At 34.8% G+C, this 22926-nt stretch overlaps 1 protein-coding gene across 10 annotated transcripts in view; it reads left to right on the top strand.

Moving 5' to 3' along the window:
• LOC110609158 (ion channel CASTOR) overlaps positions 1–22349 on the top strand; it is a 36398-nt gene extending 14049 nt beyond the window's left edge. For 4 of the 10 annotated variants that reach the window (XM_021748533.2, XM_021748529.2, XM_021748532.2 and 1 more), the window contains 4 exons: positions 501–695; positions 784–906; positions 4811–5077; positions 21918–22349. In XM_021748533.2, the coding sequence (XP_021604225.1) occupies positions 501–695; positions 784–906; positions 4811–5077; positions 21918–22136 (804 nt within the window). In that variant the 3' untranslated portion in view covers positions 22137–22349. The remainder of the gene's footprint in view (positions 1–500; positions 696–783; positions 907–4810; positions 5078–21917) is intronic. The other 6 variants (XM_021748530.2, XM_021748531.2, XR_006348814.1 and 3 more) reach the window with 5 other exon arrangements.
• The last annotated feature ends 577 nt before the right edge of the window (positions 22350–22926 follow it).

Raw genomic sequence — 22926 nt, 5'->3', positions numbered from 1 at the left:
AGCGTTATGCCTTCTTCTTGTGTTTGCAGTGCTTAGGAAAAATGGTCAAAGGAAAATGTTTCCCAGTTAAACAGAATCTAGTTTATTTCCTGGACTGTCACAATCCTATAAAAGAACTATAAAAGCGCATAGCTAATGTTCCAGCTGTTGTTGATCATCTTTGCCCAGCATTGGCAGGCCTTTAGCAAAAACGTTTTGATGTTAATGTTTTATCCGGTCCTTGTTGGATCAAACATGTTCATAGTCTTCCTTAGTCAAAGAAAATTAGGAGTTTCCTATGTTGTTCTGCACGCTAGAAAATAATTGTCCACTGATTTATAGCAATGTAACCAAACTAATTTTTCTGTGTAACAAAATGGAGCCTCAGTTACAATATTTTCCATGTACCCTATGTTTCTCTGTTTACATGCTTTTTAAGGAAAATGAATAGTTTGCTCATGTAATCTCTTTTCTTTTACTCCACAAGATTAATGTTGCTTGAACTGATTTATTTTCTCTAGGTATTAGATGCCTTTCTAGCACCTGGTTCAGAGCTCTGGATGTTCAATGATGTTCCTGAAAATGAGAGGGAAAAGAAGCTTATTGATGGTGGCCTGGACGTAAGCAGGTTGGCGAATATATCTTTGGTTAATCGAGAGGGGAACGCGGTTATACGGCGTCACCTGGAGAGTCTTCCCTTGGAGTCTTTTGATTCAGTGAGTCACATAACATTCAAAAATAAATTGAAAAATTGTGGATATATGCAGTATGAAAATTGTGCTTAAATTTTATTATGTTTCATAGGTAGATTTTTTTGTTATGGCTGGTGTACAGATCTTAATTTTGGCTGATGAGTCGGTGGAAGATTCAGCCATTCAAGCTGATTCCAGATCTCTTGCTACATTACTTCTGATACGTGATATTCAGGTGCTTTGAAATTTTTTCCGACTAAAATTTGCTGGATAGGCTAAATATTCACCAACATATTTTCTTTCTATGTGCTTTTATTACTCATTATATTTTAATAAGAATTATTCTTAATACTATTGATCAACGACTATTGATATATTAGTATGTATAACAATTAGCTGTAAGAGTTTCTATTATCATTCGTAGCTTGATAGTAAGGTCAAATTCTAATCAAACTGAAATAGATTCAAAACGAGGTTACGAGGTGAAGCTACTCACCTGTAGATGATGCATGTACCTCTTTTTGTGCCTGACGTAGGCACTTGAACAATGTTACTAACGCGAGAGGTGATACTAAGACGATAGGATACCCAATGGTCTCAGGCAAGAGGTGAGAGGAGGCGCAGGCCTTTTGAAGCAAGGCGCCATAGCCAAAGTTTATACATAGTTACACACACACACTCACGCTCTAGAACACCCATCTATAATTGCAATAAGCAATAAACATGCTGCTGTTATAAACAAACAAAAAGCTGCTGCCATAGTAAAAAGGTAGTAGAAGAAGAAAAGAAGAGTAGAGAGAGAAGGAGAGAATAAAAGAAAGAAAAATTTAAAATAAAAGAAGCAAAAGAAATAGAGGATCTGCTGCCTTGCCAGGTCCAACAAAGAGAGGAGAGGAAGAGATTACAATGATTATTGTGGTCATAAAAACTTACTGATTTGGAGGAGAAACTGACATGATCACAGATTTGTTTGCTATGGTGTATGGCAGTGCATGTTGATGAAATGACATTCACAAAATGGGTATGGCAGACACATATAATAGGATACATGAAACACAAGAAAAGAATGGAGAAGGAATGATTATAGTAGGAGAAGGTGGGGGTGTTACAACTGACTGTAGACTAATCCACTACTTTAATCCTTAGTCATAATAGGGGGTGGATCGAGATAGTTAGACCATGTAGTTTAAGGTTGGTCAATGCATTGATGTAAAATTTGAACAAATATAAATTATAAGATCGAAAAGTAGGATAGAAGACAACAAATTGGAGTAGATGAAGTGTTTAAGAAAGATCCATCATAGATTTTCTTGAAATTTTTAGCCTAAAATTTATCAGATTGAAGGAAATGTTACGTTTTGCAAACCTTAGTATAATTACGAATTACGATTGCAGCTGAGTTGAGTTGTAATTAGTTTTTTTTTTTTTTTTTTTTTCATTTAAATTTGAATGTTCTCAAGTCTTAACCACTATCCTTAAGAGCATTTTTATTCTGTCTATTACCTTTTCTTAAGAAAGTTTGTTGGTTATATCCTTCCATATCCCATCCTAGGATTTCATAAAAAATTAAAACCTGGGTAACATTCACAATTTAGATGATTGAATGAGAGTTCCTTCAAATACAAGAGGAGGGATAAGCAAGGATTAGAGCAGACATGGCTTAAAATAAGTCTGATATGGATAGAAAAGAGAACCTTCAACAAGCTGAAATGAATCAAGTTTAATAGGAAGTTAGGGATCTATTCATAAAGTTTGTTCCTAAACCAAGAAAATTGTATTTATTATTTGTTATTAGGCCTATTAACCAAAATAATCCAAACATTTCGGTAAATTCACGTTTGTATCCTTAACTTTCAATTTTTAATAACTAAACCAAATCTTTATGATTTATCATCATTTTATCCATGAGCCTAAATCAATTTTGATCAGAATTTGAAAATGCCACCTGTCATCCCACATGACTTTTTCTTATTTTTTAATTAGTTATATTTTTGGTCTATTGGATGAAATAATTCAAACTTTTCATAATTTCACATTTATATCCTAACATTTTTGTCTATTGGATAAAATAATTTAAACTTTTTCACAAATTCACGTTTATATCCTAATAATCAAATCATGAAAAGGGGGAATGCAGTTATCACGATACACAAAAGATCAACGATAGCATTTTTGACCAAGGCATTGGCACTGAAAAAAGTCAAATTGGTCAGCGGCATTCTTTGCAGCTCTAGTCATAAGAATAAGAGAGATGATAAAATCTAAATAAATAGAGTGGTAATAAAAAAAGAAGTAATGAGTGAGAGTTTAGTTTTAAGAAAACAACTATTTATCTCTTCCTATCTATCTTCATCTCCAAATTAGTCTCTCTTGCTCGTTATTTTCTTTTATTGCCATTCGTTTAGGTTCTATCATCTCCATTACAATTAAAACTACGAAAAAAGCGACTAAACAATTTAGTTTTTACTTCTCCACCGGTGCCTTAGTGAAGGATGTGACCAAATGTCTTGATAATTGTTTTCGCAATTATCCAATATTGAAAGATTGGAATATAAAATGTGAATTTCTTGAAAAGTTTGGATTATTTTGTCTAATAAACTAAAAAAGTTGGGATATAAATGTGGAATTATAAAAATGTTTGGATTATTTTAGGCAATAAATAAAAAATATATATTAAATAATAATTAAAAAAGTCACGTGAGAGGACAGGTGACATTTTCAAATTCTGATTAAAATTGATTTGGTCTTATAGATAAAATTGTGACAAATATTAAAGGTTTAATTTAATTGTTTAAAATTCAAAATTTAATATATAAACGTGAATTGACCAAGGCGTTTAGATTATTTGGGTTAGTTGGACTTATTATTTTTTGGTCTATGGGACAAGATAACTCAAATCTTTTGACAAAAACACGTTCATTTTCCAATCTTTCAATTTTGGATAATTAAACCATAACTTTGATATTGATCGCGATTTTAGCCATGAGCTAAATAAATTATGACCAAAACTCGGTTTGGCCACTTGTCATCCTATGTGGCCTTTATTATTATTTTTTTCTTAATTTATATTTTTGATTTATTTGACAAAATAATCCAAATCTTTTTGTGATTATATTTCAACTTTTAAATTCTTGAATAAAATAATCCAAACCTTTTAGCGAAATCACGTTTATATCTCTACTTTTATATTTTGGATAGTGCGAATATAATTATCAAGAAATTTAGAAGATCAATGATTACGTCCTTAGTCGAGATACCGATCGAGGACTAAATTGGTCAGCTCCCGCTATAATGGAATGGTAAAACCTAAGCAAATAGAGTGACAACAAAGAGAGTAGTAATGGAGCTAGAGGTTAGTTTGGAGGAGAAAGAGATAGAAGAGAACATGGTATAGTTTATTCGAAGGCAGCCATGAATCATCAGCTACACCGAGTGAGATTATAGGTTTTGATAAGTGAGATTTTGATGCGTGCTGAGAAAGTGAAGAAAATTAAATTTTGATGAATTTTATGAATTTCAATATATATAGGGTCTTCAATTTGGGTATTTAAGAGGTTTTCACTAAGGGTTAACTGTAGTTTAATCGTGATCAATATCAGAGTTATAGTTTAATTGTCTAATATTTAAAGATTGGGATATAAATGTGATTTTGCGAAAAGGTTTCGATTATTTTAGTTAATAGGCCAATTATAATTAATTAAAAAATAATATAAAAAGCCAAGTAGAATAACATGCGGCAAATTTGGGTTTTGATAAAAATTAATTGGAATTCATGGTTAAAATTGTGATAAATGTCAAAGTTATGGTTTAATTGTACAAAACTGAAAGGTAGGATATAAGTGTGAATTCATAAAAAAGTTAGGATTATTTGTCCAATAGGTCTTTTTTTTTTCAATATCCTTTTTATTTACTTTTTTAGCAACATTTCTTTTGGGGAACCTTTGATTTGCCCCAAGGTAGAGGAAAAATTGATTGGAGATTTCAGGGTGGCATTTGTTAACTTCTAGATTTTATGGGGTCAGCCATCAGCCCATCAATATAATGGAGAACCATAAAAAGAAAGCCACATGCAGTTTACTTGATTATGAGATTTAGTAATTTTTTCACCATTCATTTTCTAATTCTTATGCTTCTTGCAGGCAAAGCGCCTTCCATATAGAGAGGCTATGGTGACCCAAGGTCACAGAGGAAACTTCTCACAGGGCTCTTGGATTGGGGAGATGCAACAGGCTTCTGATAAATCAGTAATAATAAGTGAAATTCTGGATCCTAGGACTAAAAATCTATTATCCATGTCAAAAATCAGTGATTATGTTCTGTCAAATGAACTTGTCAGCATGGCATTAGCTATGGTTGCAGAAGATCAACAAATAAATGATGTATTGGAAGAGCTCTTTGCAGAGGAGGTATTGTTTCCTTTTGAGTAATTCTCTGATTGATCTTTTGCATTTTGGGGTAAAATCTATTTTCTCAGTGCTAAGCTTAGAAGGTTGCAATAGGAAAAGTTTTTCCTAGTAGTTCGCATGTTAGTTCCCTAACCTTTATTAAATTAAATAAATGTCAAGAAGTTCAACTCAGCCTTTATGGATGTCATCAAACTGCATGAATATTGAATATTTTTTTTATTTTTTTTGGGTAATTTACATCCAAGTCCTTGAAGTTTAACAAAACCCACAAGTTAGTCCTTATTTTAAGTTTATGTAACAATTGGGTCCTTCAGTTTCAATTCTGGTAAAATCTTCTTTTGCTTTCTTTGTCCCAACTTTTTCTTCTCTTTTTTATTCTCTCAAATCCCTCAAAACATGACATCCCAAAGTGCTTATTTGCTTTTGGATATGCTCCTATTGATTCGACTCCCACTTAGGAAATGCCTGAACTCAATGACCCATCGAATTTGGTGGTGGTGGTGTCATTCTATAAATTTACTGATTTTCCTGGTCACATGGATATGCAAAAGTACTTGAAAGACCCTTGCAATAAACTGGTACTTTGCTTTCATTATAAACAAAACCTCAATTGCATTTGATGCTCGGTAGAAGGAGGAATCAAGGGCAATAACTTTGGATTTATGGATTGGTAAATCACCAGCATTCATCTAAAGGTGATAGAGGCTGTGTTATCCGATGGGTGAGCAAGTGTTCATGGGTCTTGTCATTAGTAAAGGCAATAAAGGGCCTCTTTGTTTTGTTGATCCTTGTTGCCTCTTTTCATTTTTTTGAAAATGGAGATTTAATCTACCATTATCAACAAAAATAGCTCGTGGGCAAGAATGTTATGCAGATATTCGTGGTGTCTCCAATTGCTATGCTGCAGCTGCCAATAGAAAGGAGTTGGGTCAATTATGTAGTCTTGAGTTTTTGGCAATGATGCAAGAGAAAATAAGAAACCAAGTGGGAAGATACATGTTTGGCATTTAGCAAAATGGACTATATATATATATATTTATATTTATATTTATATTGTTGAGATGCTTTCTCTAAATAGCTTAGACTTATAGTGATTGTATACATAATTAGGCGCTTAAATTATGTGATATGATTCGTGTTATGGATATGCATTATCCTTCTATTTGATTGATTATGATCAAAGTGGTTTTAACAAATAAGATCAGTATCTTAATTTGTTATCTCTAATTTGATTTTTAGTTGCTATCTTTAGTTTAATTTTTAAATTTTAAATTTAAATAAAAGATAGGAAGTATTTTGAATTTAAGTGTTGATGCAATCTGAATGTAGCTTTCACTATAAAAAGGCACTTGAGATCATTGAATAAGACATTCAGAAAATATCATTTATCAGTTTCTGAGATCCGAGAATTCTCTCAAACTCTCTCAAACGAGTTCTCAATTTATTTCACAATAGGTTCCTCAAAGAAAAGCAAAAATATTAATAAGGGAAAATCAGTCTGGCGAATGGAGGATTTTCGGTTAATCGACCTGTGACGAGATCCTATTTAAGGGTCCATAACAATTTGGTATCAGAGGCGGTCATCATGGGCGATTCAACAAATCTAGAAGAAAAGTTGAACTCTTTCAGGAAACAAACCGAAGCTCGATTTAACGACTTGGCTCATCAAGTTTCAGAGCTCATTCGCACCTTCAATAGAGGAGCAAACCAAAATCAAGATGGAACGAGTAGCTGTCAACAAAATTTTGTCCGACCAAATAATGATTGTTCTGAATGGCATGTAGTGCCTAGATATACGAAACTTGATTTTCTCTCATTTTATGGCTCCAACAACCCACTTGGATTGCTTAATCGCTGCGAATAATTTTTTCAAAATCAACGAATGGTGAAGCAAATAAAGTCGGTGAAGCAAATAAAGTCGGTGAAGCTGCCTTCCATCTTACTGGTGAGGCTTAATTTTGGTTTTAGTGACTTGAACAGGAAGAACTTGGAATGACATGGCAAGTGTTCAAGGGTAATTGCAACTTGTGATTTGGTCATGCTTTCCGTAGCAATCCCTTGGGGGAGTTGGTGAATTTGAAGCAAGTTGGATCAGTAGAAGGCCAATTTCAATCCTTATTGGCAAGAGTGATGACTGTTCGAACCAACCAACAAATTGACTTTTTTACTGCAGGATTGTATGAGACTATCCGACTTGAGTTGGAATTACAAAACCCTCCCAATTTAGTTACAACAATGAATTTTGCTCGAACATTCGAGAAGATAACAATTGGGTTAGATAATGACAACTTACGGGTCATTTCAAGAGTATAAGTGAAATAGTAATGCAGTATCTTCAAATGTCGGAAGCACCTCAACTCCATTTATTAAAAGACTTAGCAGGACAGAAATGACTGAACGTTGAGCTAAAGGTCTTTGCTACAACTGTGATGAGACATATTCTTTTAACCGTCAGTGCAAAAAATTATTTTGGGTGGGGTTAGGGTCTCCTATTATTGAATCAGAAGATTAGGGACAAGCTTGAGGACAAGCTTGAAGACAAGCTTTTTCTCCAAGAAGGGGGTAATGTTATGGATATGCATTATCCTTCTATTTGATAGATTCTGATCAAAGTGGCTACAATAAATAATATTAGTATTTTAATTTGTTGAATCCCACATCGGTTGTGGAAAGGGGTAATGTGCCCCTTATATGGGTCATAGGCAATCCTCCTCCTTGAGCTAGCTTTTGGGGTGAGTTAGGCCTGGCCCAAATTTAACATGGTATCAGAGCCTCCCCATCCGATGTTGGGCGCCCTATGAATATGTCACGCACCAGTAAAAATTCTGGGCGTGAGGGGGTGTGTTGAATCCCACATCGGTTGTGGAAAGGGGGCGTGAGGGGGTGTGTTGAATCCCACATCGGTTGTGGAAAGGGGGCGTGAGGGGGTGTGTTGAATCCCACATCGGTTGTGGAAAGGGGTAATGTGCCCCTTATATGGGTCATAGGCAATCTTCCTCCTTGAGCTAGCTTTTGGGGTGAGTTAGGCCTGACCCAAATTTAACGTAATTTGTCATCTCTAATTTGATTTTTTAGTTATTATTTTTAGTTTAATTTTTAAAATTTAAATTTAAACAGAAGATAAGAAGTATTTTGAATTTAAATGTTGATACAATCTGAATATAGCCTTCACTATAAAAAGGTACTTGAGATTATTGAATAAGATATTCAAAAAATATTATTCATCAGTTTATGAGATTCAATAATTCTCTCAAACGAGTTCTCAATTTATTTCACAATAGATTACTCAGAGAAAAGCAAAAATATTAACAAGGGAAAATCGGTCTGGTAGAGGAGGATTTTCTAGTTAATCGATCTGTGACGAGATCCTATTTAAGGGCCCATAACAATTCGGCTATAATAATGGGATTGTTTTTGTTTGTTATCTATTATGTATTCTTGTAAGTAGTATATTGTTACAGAAACCCTAACAATGGATCTCGGTAATCATAGAAATAGAAGAAAAAAAAAGAAGAGTTTTAGGGAGAAGAGATAGAATAGAGAGAGAGAAGAAGAAGAAGAGAAGTATTTGAGAGAGAGAGAGATAATTCTTCATTGATCTTGGAAGATGACCAATACAGCTCAGCTAGTCTTTTACGCTGTAGCTGGAAGGTAGTTACAACTAACTTTACAATCTACAATTATACTGTCACTTAACATCTTTTCCCTCCAAATCCTGAGCATACTTATTCCTATATTTTCTTTATATGTGACAATACCCCTCCCTTGAGAACCTTCTTGTCCTCAAGAAGGTTAAAAGGCTGGAAACTAAGATTGAATAAAGGTCTTATCTTCCCAAGTTGCATCTTCAGATGGCATACTTTTCCACTTGATGAGACCTTGAAAAACACTCAGACCCTTTCCTGTCAATTGTTATGGTCTGCACAAACAGCTTCCCCAATTTATGAACAAAAAAATTGGAAATAGAGGCATTATTGTCACTCTTATTGATAATAACATTTTAATGCACAAATCCTACCTTGACAAAATGGCACTTTCTTCTTCTGTCTCGTCCACATTTCAAATGCATCCTCTTTGAGTATTATATGCCTACATGATCCATGATCCCAGCTCAAGTATACTATTCCCGAAATTGCAAGGCTCTTTTCTATACCCTTCTTCTTCATAAACTTCCACATCCTCATCTTGATTTGATATATTCTCCACAAAAACACCATTGTTATGTTCAAACACTTCGAAAATTCCAACATCAAGACGACTATCTTCATTATTTCTCCAGTTATAGAACGAATCCCAATTTTTGTCCTTGGAGAAGATACCTTCTGCCAAGTGTTGCAATTAGCAAGTGTCACCCTCTTTCCTTGTTTTCCTTCAAAGATATTTCCTAGCTCCAGTTCTTGAGATCTTGAATTTACAAGGGAAGCTTCAAAGCTGTTTTCATGCTCAAAACCTTGAATATTCTTATCATTTGTACCATTGACATCATTAGGTTATTTGCCCTCAAATGCAATCAATTCTATCTTTGGCAAAATAGATTCAACAACAGGATAGTTTACAGAATCACCTTGGTCTTTGGCAGATCCAAGATTGGGGTTAGGAAGCAACACTCTGTTTTCCCGAACCTTGTTTTCAGTGACTCTGTTTACTTGAGAATCTTCTGAGTTGCTGCATTTTTCTTTACCCTTATCCTTCATGTCTTTCAATGCAATACCCATAAAAGCACACACTTCCTTGAATTTGTTGTTCTCAGCATCAGTTTTATTGAATTTTTCTTTCAGTATCTCCAGATCCTCAACATTTGTCTGCACTGTCGATTGCAGAATCCTGATTGCTTCTCCAATTCTGCAACCTAACTCCTTGGCCTCCCACCTCATTTCTTGGCCTACCACCACACTTCTTGAGATGTTCCTCATCTTTTTTTTCTTTATTTTTCTTTCAATAGTTTCCAATAAACTCTCAAGATCCTCTTGGTCCAAAGATTGTACTTCCATATTATGAAGAAAAGAAAACCAAGATATGTATTATGATAGAAACAGAAGATTTAAAGAAAGAATTATGAACAGTGGAAAAATAGAACCAAACAAGAAAGTAAGTGAAGAAATGAATGTGATATTACAAGAATTTCAAGAAACAGATTTCTTGAAATACAGGAATTGAGAAGTGAAGAAAGAACCAGAAAACAACTAGAAAAAGAAGAAAATCTGATTCAAGAATTCAAGAAAGAACAAAAAGGTGGATAGAAATTTTAATGAAATAAAGAAGAAATAGAGAGCAGAAAGAAAAGAAATTTCAGGGATCAAAAAGAAGAAAAATTAGAGGAAGGAAGAGAAGAATCTTAGAAAAGAAGGAAAGAAGGAATAGAGGGAAGAAGAAAGAAGAATTTAGAGGGAAAGAAGAGAAAAAAAAAAAGAAGAGCAGAAAGAAACCTGATTCTGCCATGGATGCGACCTAAATCAGCCATTTGCAGCTCAATCCCACTCGAAAACAAGCTCTGATACCAATTTATCATAGAAACCCTAACAGTGGGTCTCAATAATAATAGAAATAGAAGAACAGAAGAAGAGTTTTAGGGAGAAGAGATAGAATAGAGAGAGAGAGAGAGAGCGAGAAGAAGAGAAGTATTTGAGAGAGAAAGAGATAATTCTTCTTTGATCTTGGAAGATGACCAACACAGCTCAGCTATAGTCTTTTATACTGTAGCTGGAAGGTAGTTACAACTAACTTTACGATCTACAATTATACTATCACTTAACATATTTTCCCTCCAAATCCTGAGCCTGCTCATTCCTATATTTTCTTTATATATGACATATATATACTCCAATTAGCTTGAGGGGAATAATCAATCATCTTTCTCTCAAAATCTATCTTCCTCTCTCCCTTTTCATTGTAGTTTTATGGTATTAGAGCCAAACACAAGCATGTATCCATTAGGTGTGTAAGCTTGCCAAACACAAGCGTGTATCTTTTCCAGCTAGTAATAAAAGAAGCACCATTCCTTTCTACCTGATTCACAGTGATATTTGTGGTCCATCTACTGTTTCTGGTGTGTCTGGGCCTAAATGGTTATTTCTTTTATAGATGATTGTACACGGGTTACATGGGTTTTTCTGCTTAAGCACAAGTCTGATGTTAGTAATGTATTTCCCAACTTTTGTTCTATGATTAAAAATCAGTTTAGAGTTGAAGAATTTTGGAGAATTTTAGAGTATTCTTGTATTTCACTCTTAGTCTTTACAATTGATTTACACGATTATATATACACCAAAATTATAACCAAGCAGGAAGCAAATAATCAAATAATAATTACAGAGATAATTAAGGATCTTAATCAAATCAAATCATATCCCTAGAATCAGCAAATAAGTCAATACTCCCCTCAAGTTGGTGCAAAGATGCTGCACATACCCAACTTGCAAATCAGATTATGATAGATCTTATTATTGAGCCTTTTAGTAAATACATCTGGAAGTTGCCCAGTAGAGGTCACATGAATTAAGATGAATTGCCGATCAATCGCAATATGCTTCGTTCGGTCATTTGTGCTATATTGATGGCAACTTTGTTGTCACAATACAAAGTTATTTTCTCTTTCGGGCAATCTCAGCTCCTCCAATAACTTCTGCAACTATAGAAGTTCACGCACACGTTGGGCCATTGCTCTGTATTCTGCTTCAACACTTTATCGAGAAACGACACTTTATTTTTTGCTCCTCCAGGTGACAAAGTTCCCTCCCACAATTATGCAGTAGCTAGAGGTGGATCTGTCATCGAGAGATCCTGCCCAATTTGTATTTGTAAAAGTTTCAACTCGGAGGTGACCGTTTTTGGAGTAAATAAGCCCTTTCTCTAGCACAAACTTTAGGTATCTCAAAATACAAAGCTAACAGCATAGGCTATATCCGGTTGAGTGTGTGAGATAAATCAACCTCCATACCAATTTGTGGTATCTTCCAATATCCACGGACTCACCAATTTTTGCTTGCATCTTGTGATTACTTTCAATGGGAGATTATGCTTGTTCACACTCCAACATACCAGTTTCTTCCAAAAGATCCAGAATGTACTTTATTTGCGAGATGAAGATCCCTTTTTCTGATCTAGCCACCTCAATACCTAAAAAATATTGCAGTTTTCCTAATTTTTTATTTCAAATTCTTGAGCCAACAACATTTTTAGTTAAGTCATTTCCTTTTTGTCTTCACCTGTCACCACTATATCATCAACGTACACAATAAGAAGGGTGATCTTACCCACTGTGATGTTTAATAAACAGAGTGTGATCAGCAGAGCATTGGCAATCAAAGGACATCATCGCTTTGCTAAATCTGTCAAACCAAGCTCTGGGAGATTGTTTTTGCCCATACAATTTTTTTTAACCTGCACGCTTTTCCTTATGTCTTCTCATCAGTGAACTCAGGAGGGATCTCCATGAATACTTCTTCCTCCAAATCTCCATGGAGGAAAGCATTTTTCTCATCAAACTGCTGTAAGTCTTAGTCCAAGTTGGCTGCACAAGGTAATAGGATTGATTGAGTTTATTTTTGCAACTGGGCAAATGTCTCTTGATAATTCAATCCATAGGTTTGGATGAATCCTTAAGCAACCAATCTGGTCTTAAACCGTTCAATTGTGCGATAAGCTTTGTGTTTCACTATGAATACCCACTTACAGCCAACAAGTTTCTTTCCAGACGAGAGAGTGACAAGCTCCTAGGTTTCTTTTTTGGCTAATGCTTTTATCTCTTCAATCATTGCTCCCTTCTATTTAGAATTTGCAAGAGCTTCCTTCGAATTCTATAGAATAGACACAGAGGAAATAGATAAGGCAAAAGCTCCATAGGAGGGAGACAAGGATTCATAAGAAACAAAGTTAGAAATAGAGTGTTTAGTATAAGATCTGACTCCTTTTCTTTGTGCAATAGATTTATCTAAGTCATTGGAGCATTCAAGAGTTTTGGGTAACTCGTCAGAAAAAGATTTGACTCTGAGTAGACTGCATAATGGCTTCTTCTCCCTTGTCTCTTCTCAAATATCTCCTCAAATCTGGCTTGTCAAAACGTCCAATTCTCTCCCTTAATTGGACATCTTCCCCTGTCTACTAGAGCTCGAACTCTCTAGCTGAAATATATCATTCAGAATAAGAGAATTCGGAATCACCTCTTTTTGCTCATTATTCTCCTCCTAAAGAGGTGAGTGGGTGGTACTGAAGTAGGGTTCAGTCTCTCGGAAGGTAATATTCATATTGACAAAGTATTTCCTAGATAGAGGGTAATAACATTTATATCCCTTCTGTGTCAGAGGATATCCAACAAACACACATTTAAGGGCCTTGGGGTCCAACTTTTCTGTCATCCTAGTATGGACAAAGCAAACACACTCAAATACTTTTGGTGAAAAAATATATAAATTCTTTCCTTGTAGAATCTCTAAAAGACTCATAAAGTCAAGGGCTTTGAGGGGCATTCTATTGATAAGATAAGCAGATATTGCATCTCCCCAATATTCTTTGGGTAGGTTCATGGTGAATATAAGAGATCGAGCTACCTCCAATTGATGCCTATTTTTTCTTTCAGTAATGCCATTTTGAGCACTAGTATAAGGACAATTGGTCTATTGTAATATCCCATTATTCTCAAAATAAGTAGAAAAATCACTATTCATGTATTCTCTTATATTGTCAATTCTCAAAATTTTCACTTTAGTATCAAATTGAGTGCAAATCATGTTATGAAAAGATTGAAAACAAGAAAAGACATCACTTTTAGCTTTAATCAAATAGACCTAAGTCAATCGAGTGCAACAATCAATAAAAGTGGCAAACCATCGATTATCAGATAAAGAGACAGTTTGAGTAGGTCCCCAAACATTAGAATGAACAGTCACAAAAGGAATTTGGCTTTTATTATGACTCAAAGGATATGAGTTTCTAGTATGTTTAGCATATTCACAAGCATTACAAAATAAAGAACCAAATTGAGTTCTAGCAAACAAATTAGGATAAAGTTTTTCTAAAATAAAAAATTATGAATGCCCTAACCGCTTGTGCCACTGTATTATTTCCTAATTGACATCCTTATTTTCTCCAAAACATGCTTGAGATATTGGAGAATCTGGATCATTTTCCATCATATATAAGCCATCATTATAGCCTGTTAAATTTGGGACAGGCTTAACTCACCCCAAAATCTAGCTCAAGTGGGAGGAGTGCCTATGGCCCATATAAGGAGCACATTACCTCTTTCCACAATCGATGTGAGATTCAACATACCCCCTCAGGCCTAGAATTTTACTGGTGCGTGACACATTTATGGGAGGCCCAAAATCGGATGGGGAGGCTCTGATACCATGTTAAATTTGGTGTCGGCAGTAAGAGGTGGGAAGGTTCCTAGATGAGTTAATATCAAAAAGGTATATCTAGGGTTTTGAAACCCTAAAAAGGAAAAAATTAAATTTAAACCCTAAAACCAAGAAAAAAACTCTGATACCATGAAGAATTTTGAGGAATTTGAGTATTTTTGTATTTTACTCTTAATCTTTACAATTAATTTACATGACTATTTATACACAGAATTATAACTAAATAGAAAGCAAATAATCAAATAATAATTACAGAAATAATTAAGAATCCTAATCAAATCAAATCATATCTTTAAAATCAACAAATAAGTCAACAGGAGTCAACATCAAAAGAATTAGATCAGATAATGCCAGGATTATTTCAATCAAAACCTTACCCCATACTTCCAAAGAGAGGGAATAGTACATGAGTCACCTTGTGTTAATACACCACGGCAAAATGGGGTAGCTGAAAAGGAAGACGGTCACCTTCTTGAGCAAACTAGAGCTTTATTGTTCGTCTAGGCTTTTTGGGGGGAAGCAATCCTTACAGCCACTCATGTGATAAATCGTTTGCCTTCGAGGGTCTTGGGTTTTAAGAGCCCTATGGACATGCTTTCTACTTTTTATCCCAACCTAAAGACTACAAACAACCTTGTCCCTAGGATATTTGGATGTGTGTCGTATGTTCATGTTCATAGTCAAAACAGGGGAAAATTAGATCCAAGGGCGCTAAAATGTGGCTTTGTGGGCTATTCTTCAACTCAAAAGAGTATAAGTGTTACCGTCCTCCATCAAAGAAATTTTATATCTATGGATGTCACTTTCAATGAGAAAGAATCTTATTTTACCAAGCCTTATCTATAGGAAGGGAGCTCAACTAGAGAAGATAAGGAAGACTTTTTATGGACCTACCATCCATTTCTATGCCTAAAACATCAGATTCTGTTCCCACAGATTCTGGAACAACAGCTTCAGGTTCATCTTGTTTGGATCCCGTGCCCATAAGTCCCTCTAAATCCTTACCTGAAACGAGTCCTTCTAATCCTCTAGCTGAAATTGCATCCATACCTGATCCCAAGGCTGATTCTACTCCTGGTAATGTGAAATTTGACAAAGTGTACGCTAAAAGAAAGAAGGCTGTCCCCGAATCTATGCAGGTCCAAGAGTCCAACTTAGATCCTTTATATGAGGTAACAATTTCTAACCATTTGCTGCAAGATGAAAATGAATCTCAAGTTGATAATGATGATCAGGACATGGACCTTGCAATTGCCATTAGGAAAGCAACTGGAAAATGCACAAAACAACCATTATATACCCTAGCTAATTTTTTGTCTTTTAAGAATTTTTCACCATATCATAGAGCCTTTCTTGTAAGCCTAAATGCTATCACCATTCCTACCACTTTTTTTGAGGCTTTGTCCAATGAAAAATGGAAGCAAGCCATGAATATGGAAATGGAAGCATTAGAAAAGAATGAGACTTGAGAATTGGTGAATTTACTAGCAGGAAAGAAACCAGTGGGTTGTAAGTGAGTGTATACGATGAAATATAAAGCCGATGGGTCAATTGAGAGATATAAGGCGCAGTTGATAGCCAAGGGCTATACTCAAACCTATGGAATTTATTATTTAGAGACCTTTGCTCCTGTTGCAAAGATGAACATAGTTAGAGTGCCGTTATCACTTGCAGCTAAATATGGTTGGGAATTGCAACAATGATGTGAAGAATGCTTTCTTACATGGGGAATTAGAGGAAGAAATTTACATGGATGTTCCACCCGGATATGGCAATAACTTGGCTGCTCATACTGTGTGTAAATTAAAAAAAGGCGTTGTATGGCCTTAAGCAATCACCACGAGCATGGTTTGTGAGGTTTGCAAGAGTAATGTTGGCTATGGGAAATACAAACAACGCCAAGGAGATCATATATTGTTCATTAAACACTCTCCTTTAGGAGGAGTTACAGCCCTTTTGGTGTATGTTGGTGATATAATAGTGACAGGAGATGATCTCCAAGAGCAACAGGTTTTAAGTAAATATTTGGCTAAAGAGTTTGAGATTAAAACATCGGGGAGATTGAAGTATTTTCTTGGGATTGAGGTTGCTCATTCTAGGCAAGGGATTTTTATCTCTCAACAGAAAATATGTCATGTATCTTGTCAAGGAAACTGGTATGATTGGCTGCAAACTAGCAAGTACTCCCATGGATTCCAATTCTAAACATGGGAAAGCAGAGCATGATACTGCAGTAGACAGAGAAATGTACCAATGCCTAGTAGGAAAACTCATTTATTTGTCTCACACCCGACTGGATATAGCATATGCAATGAGTGTAATAAGTCAGGTTATGCATAGTCTGAAGGAAGTCCATCTACAAGCAGCTAATAGAGTTCTACAATATCTCAAAGGAATGCCAGGGAAAGGTATCTTGTACAAAAGTAATGGAGAATTGTTACTCGAGGCTTATACTGATGCTGATTATGCTGGATCAATTGTTGACAGAATATCAACCTCAGGATTTTGCACTTTTCTTGGTGGGAATCTCATAACATGCAGAAGTAAAAAACAAGGTGTGGTATCTCGATCAAGTGCAAAAGCTGAATTTAGAGCAATGGCTCTAGGGGTGTGTGAATTACTGTGGGTTTAGATCATTCTTGATGATTTGAAGTCTTTAGTGGAATGATCCTATGAGACTCTATTGCGATAATAAATCTGCAATCAGCATAGCTCATAATCCAGTATAACATGACCGGACAAAGCACATTGAGATTGACAGACACTTTGTCAAAGAAAAATTAGAAAGTGGACTGATTTGTACACCTTTCATGCCCACCAATAGTCAACTCGCTGATGTTATCACAAAAGGTTCAAGTAGTTCTGTGTTCCAGTCTATTGTATCCAAGCTGAGAATGGAGAATACTTATTCACCAGCTTAAAGGGGAGTGTTGGATTGTAAAGGTTTTTAGGAAATAACTTTTATTTTATCTATTTTGTTGTAAATATGGAAGATTCCATTGTATATGGATACCCACTAATTTATGGATTTCATATTAGGATCTCCCTAATTTAGGGATTTGATATTGGGATCTCCTCTAATTTAGAGATTTGATTACAGGGGTTGGTAGAATAGTTTGTATATAAGTTGCAGTGTACCTTCTTTCAGAATTAACGTGAATTTTCTCTTCAAACAATAGCTTCCCTTTTTAATAAAGAATCCCTCTCTTTAGAGTATATCCCTCGTGTTCATTGGTATCAATAGCTAATTGGGACAACAAATTGCTGGCTTGCACATCTCCTGTGTAGCTGGCAGCTAGGGATGACATCCAAGTGGGTTGTAGCAGTGTAGTAGCCAGTAGCCTGAGCAGCAAAGCATTCGACTCCCGTAGGTCTTCTTTAAAGAGCATCAGCTGCCTTATTTCTGCCCCTTTTCTATACAAAATTCTATAATCCAGCCCTAGCAGCTTAGAAACCCCTTTTAACTGCAAATTGGTGTGCAAGCTCTGTTCTAAGATGTGTTTAATACTCTCATGGTCAGTTTTGATGTAAAGGATCCTCGCCCAAGGTGTGCCTCCATTTACCAGTAATAGCCAACAACTCTATCTCATAAACCGACAACTTTTGACTCTTCGGACTAAATGCCTTAGATACATAAGCAATAGGGTGCCCATTTTGCCACAAGACAACCCCCATACCAACATTGCTTGCATTAGTCTCCACTATAAAGGATTGACTGAAATCTGGTAAGGCTAGAACTGGTGTTTTGGTCTTGGCTTCCCTTAAGGTTTCAAAGTTTTTTGTGCTTCCTCACCCCATTGAAAAACCTCTTTCTTCGGCAGATTAGTTAAAGGTTTGCTAATAAGATTATAATGATGCACAAATTTTTTGTAATACCTAGTCAAATCCAAAAAACTTTTAAGTTCCTTCATATAGATTTAGGCACAGGCTAGCAACACATTATCCTTATCTTGGTAGGATTAATAGCTACTTCCTCAGCAGAAATGATATGCCCAAGTAATCAATTCCCGTCTTCCAAACCGGCACTTCTTTCTATTTGCAAACAACTGCTGCTATTGCAATGCTTCAAAGACAGCAGCCAGGTGCTCCAATGTTGTTCCTAACCTGAGCTATAAACTAGTGTATTATCAAAAAATATTAGTACAAATTTTCTGAAATAGGGTTCAAAAATGTGTTTCATTAGAACTTGGAAGGTGACAGGAGCATTAGTGTGTCCAAAGGGAATCCTTAAACTCAAAGTGACCATAGTGAGTTTTAAGGTAGTTTTAGGGATGTCTGGTGGGTCCATCCTTATTTGGTGATAGCTTGCCTTAAGATCTATCTTTGAAAATATCTTGGTCCCATGTAACTCATCTAACAAATCATCTATGATGGGAATAGGGAATTTATCTTCAATGGTGAGGCTATTCAGCTTTCTATAGTCCCCACAAAATCTCCATGCGCTATCTTTTTTCTTCACTAGCAAAATAGGTGAGAAGAAGGGACCGAAACTATCTTGATATTCCTCTACACTCCCCTCTTGTCTCATCTTCATGAATTCTTTAACAATATCTTCCAACTCTTGATTCCCAAATCTCACACACAATTCCCTCTCAAAATCTTCTCAAGAGTGGGGACCTTTACCCTCAACCTAATTGTGATACCAAATATCAGCTCTATCAATTAGGAATAGACTCACAATTCCCACCTTCTCTTCATTAGGAACTTTGTAAACTTCAAAATATTTAACAAATTTCCCCGCCCATACTCTAGGCTCCTTCCCTTCAAAGGTAATCAATTCAATTTTAAGAAGATATTTTTGCATACCTCAAGATCAACCAAAGATCCCAGTGTTGCTCCTATTGAATTTCCTCCTCTAGAACTAGATCCTTGCTTCTGGTTCAGCAACTTCTTCGAGGTGGATAACTCTCCTCGTTGACCGCTACTTTTTCCTTATTATTCATTATCCCAGTGAGAAGGGATTAGAATTCCTCTATAATAAAATTCTTAGCTTCTACAGCACTTTATTTCATTTCTTCTCGTAACAGCTCTATGTTTCTCCAGGGAAAGAGGAGGAGACAGAATTAGAGAGGAAATAGAGACTGAGATTGTATTTGATTGATTTAGAATGCCTCTCTACAATTGTGATACTCCAATATATGCTGTTTCAAGACATAGGACACTTGGATAACAAACTACCCACTGTATAACTACTTATGAAACTATACCTAAACTACCTCACCTTATTTTCCTACCAATTTTAATTACATTTTCCTCTCTTCTATCTATAATATGTAACAGTTTCCTACTGAGAATTCCAACCAATTGTCTCTGCAAGTTTTTGGATGTATATGTTTTGTTCATGATCATACTCTTGGCAAAGAGAAACTTCATTCTAAATCCATTAAATGTGTCTTTCTTGGATATTTATAGTTTCAAAAAGGTTACAAATGCAATGATCCTACTACCAACAGATATTTTGTATTTGTAGATGCCACCTTTTTTGAAACTTCTTATTTTCTGTGGATCGAGCACACAAAACATTTGCTAATACAAAACCTTTCCACTTCTATACTACCTCTTTAGGTGTGCTCACGTCATCCTCATCCCCTTGCTAACAACAATGATGTTTCTCTTCCTACTGCAGGTAATTCATCATATTCTAATTACTTACATCCCGTTTCACCATCACTCACTTTGGTCATTTCTTCAATGGAAGCAGCTATTCTTATTACTATTCGCAAAAGCAGTTGCTCTTCTTGGAATCTTCATCCCATTTTAATTTTTTTGAGTTATCATCACTTGTCTCCTCCCTACTATACTTTTGTTTTCACTGTATCTTCTGTTCCTATACCAAAGACAAGTAGAGAAGCATTGGATTATCTAGGTTTAGTGTAATGCAATGGTTGAAGAGAGGACTACTCTCCATAATAATGGGACTTGGGAATTGGTAGCTTTACCACATGGCAAATCCATTGTTGGTTGACAATTTGTTTGCACCGTGTCTTCTGTTGCTATATCAAAGACCGTTAGAGAAGTATTAGATTATTCAGGTTGGTGTAATGCAATAATTGAGAAAATGACTGCTCTCCGTAATAATGAGATTTGGAAATTGATACCTTTACCACATGACAAATCTATTGTTGGTTGTCGATGGGTTTACATAGTTAAAGTGAGACTTGATGGCAAAATTAATCAGCTGAAAGCTCGCCTTGTGGTTAAAAGTTACACTGATTTTTTGGCTTAATTATATTGATACATTGATACTTTCTCTCCAGTAGCCAAGATAGCTTTTGTTTGCCTCTTTACTCGTTAGTTACAATCAACTGGATCTTTCATCAATTAGGCATTAAAAATGCCTTTCTGCATAGTGAACTAGATGAAGAAGTCTACATAGAGCAACCACCAGATTTTGTTGCTCAGAGGGAATCGGCTTAGTATATTGTCTTCGACAATCTTTGTATGGATTGAAGCAATTTTCGAGAGCATGGATTGAACGATTTGGTACTATGATTCAACAGTTTGGAATGTCTCGAAGTGAATATGATCATTCTGTATTTTTTCGTCTTGATAGTGATAAATTCATCTATTTACTAGTCTATGTTGATGACATTGTTATTATTGGAAATAATTATTATGGAATCCCTCAATTTAAGCAATATTTGTTCACTCGTTTTCAAACTCAAAATTTGGAAAAATTGAAGTATGTCTTGGGAATTAAAATGAAACAATTTAAAACATGTGTTGTCATTTTTCAACGGAAATATACTTTGTACATGTTGGAAGAAGTTAGCATGTTAGATTGTAGAGACGTGGATACTTCGATGGGTGCAAATGTCAAATTGCTATAAGATTAGTTGGCAAAGTCAACTATCTCACTATCACACAACTAAATATTTCCTTGCAAGTGTGGTTAGTCTATTTTTTCAAGTCTTATACAATAGCGCCATTGGAATGCAGTCGTTTACATTCTCATATATATTAAAGGAGCTCTAGGATAGGGTGTGCTATATGAAGACAAGGGTCGAGCTTGAATTCGACTCGTCTAAACTTGTTTGCTAAATGAATCAAGTTTAAGTGTCTTAATACTCTGCTTGAGTTTGAAATGAGTAAACCTCGAACTCGGTTCGAGATTGAAAAAATTTTGACAAACCAAAATTGAGCTCCCAAAGTTCAGGTTGGCTCGATTCGTTTACACCCTTATATGCAAAACTTAGTTTTGGTTATTCTTTTCATGACACAACAAGAATTCAATTATTTACAAAATATTCTATATTCTTCTATTATTTGCTGCAACTTTATGAGTTAATTTATTCATGATGTCGATAAGTAGTATTAGTCAGCTTCTTGTCTGCCCAGAAACAATCCTTTTGGTGAAGTTATTTGTTTCCTCAATCAAGCTTTTCTTAGTTGATGAAATTTTTCTTACTTTAGTTTTAGAATTTATTACCTATTAATAGATTAGTTGGTTATCATCGTTAGATTGTATTTGCATCGTGCAGGGAAATGAGATGCATATAAGGCCAGCAGATCTGTACCTCCGTGAAGGTGAGGAGTTGAGTTTCTTTGAAATACTTTTACGAGCTCGACAGAGGAGAGAGATTATCATTGGTTACCGTACTGCTAATGCAGAAAGAGCGGTCATAAATCCGCCAGCTAAAAGTGAGAGGAGGAGGTGGTCCCTGGGGGATGTTTTTGTGGTAATTGCAGAGAAAGAATGATCATTCATGTCAAAGTATTTAATCTTTGGAAAATAGTTTGCAGTAAAATGTCGGCTCTGATGTGTAATTCAAATACATTTCATGTGCAGTCTTTCAAAAGTTGCAAGACCATAGGTTTCAATACTCACTTCTTATTTTTCTCTTTTATATAATTATTTCCGATAAGAATCGAACTGGAGACTTAATTTTGAAAACGATTCTTGTTTGTTTTAGTTATGCTTAAGAGCTTTTTGTTATTTTGGTGATGAAGAGAAAAAAATGGTCAGTTTAAGGTTGGGTAAAAAAAATTTGCAGGCTTTTTTTTTTTTTACCGATGCTTTTAATGTCGGCTCTAAGTGGCACTTTTATTTTTTATTTTTTAATTATTAATAATATAATATATATTATATTAATTTAATAATATTATTTATACTATATTTTTATGATAATAAATATTTTTTATAATTTTAATATATTGATATTTAATATATTTTATTATTAATATTTAAATAAAAAATTATTTATATTATATAATTTTATTGTCATAAAATTAATATTATATTGTGATTAGTTTATGATTAAATGTGTAAAAATAAATAATTAAGTGATATCGTATGTGATAAATTGTTTAATTATTTTTTATAATATATTTTATTATTTTTAACATATTAATATGATAATACTGTAATTAAACAACATTAGTGATTTAGTACAGTTTAATCATAAAAAAATATTATCTCATGATTAAATTTTTTGTTATCAATTTTTATACTATCTATATATTGAGAATAATAATTATATTAAATATAAT

Source organism: Manihot esculenta, chromosome 2, assembly GCF_001659605.2.
Source record: "Manihot esculenta cultivar AM560-2 chromosome 2, M.esculenta_v8, whole genome shotgun sequence".
NCBI lineage: Eukaryota > Viridiplantae > Streptophyta > Magnoliopsida > Malpighiales > Euphorbiaceae > Manihot > Manihot esculenta.
The sequence above is the reverse complement of the archived record's forward strand: the minus strand, read 5'-3'. Positions and strand labels throughout refer to the sequence as shown.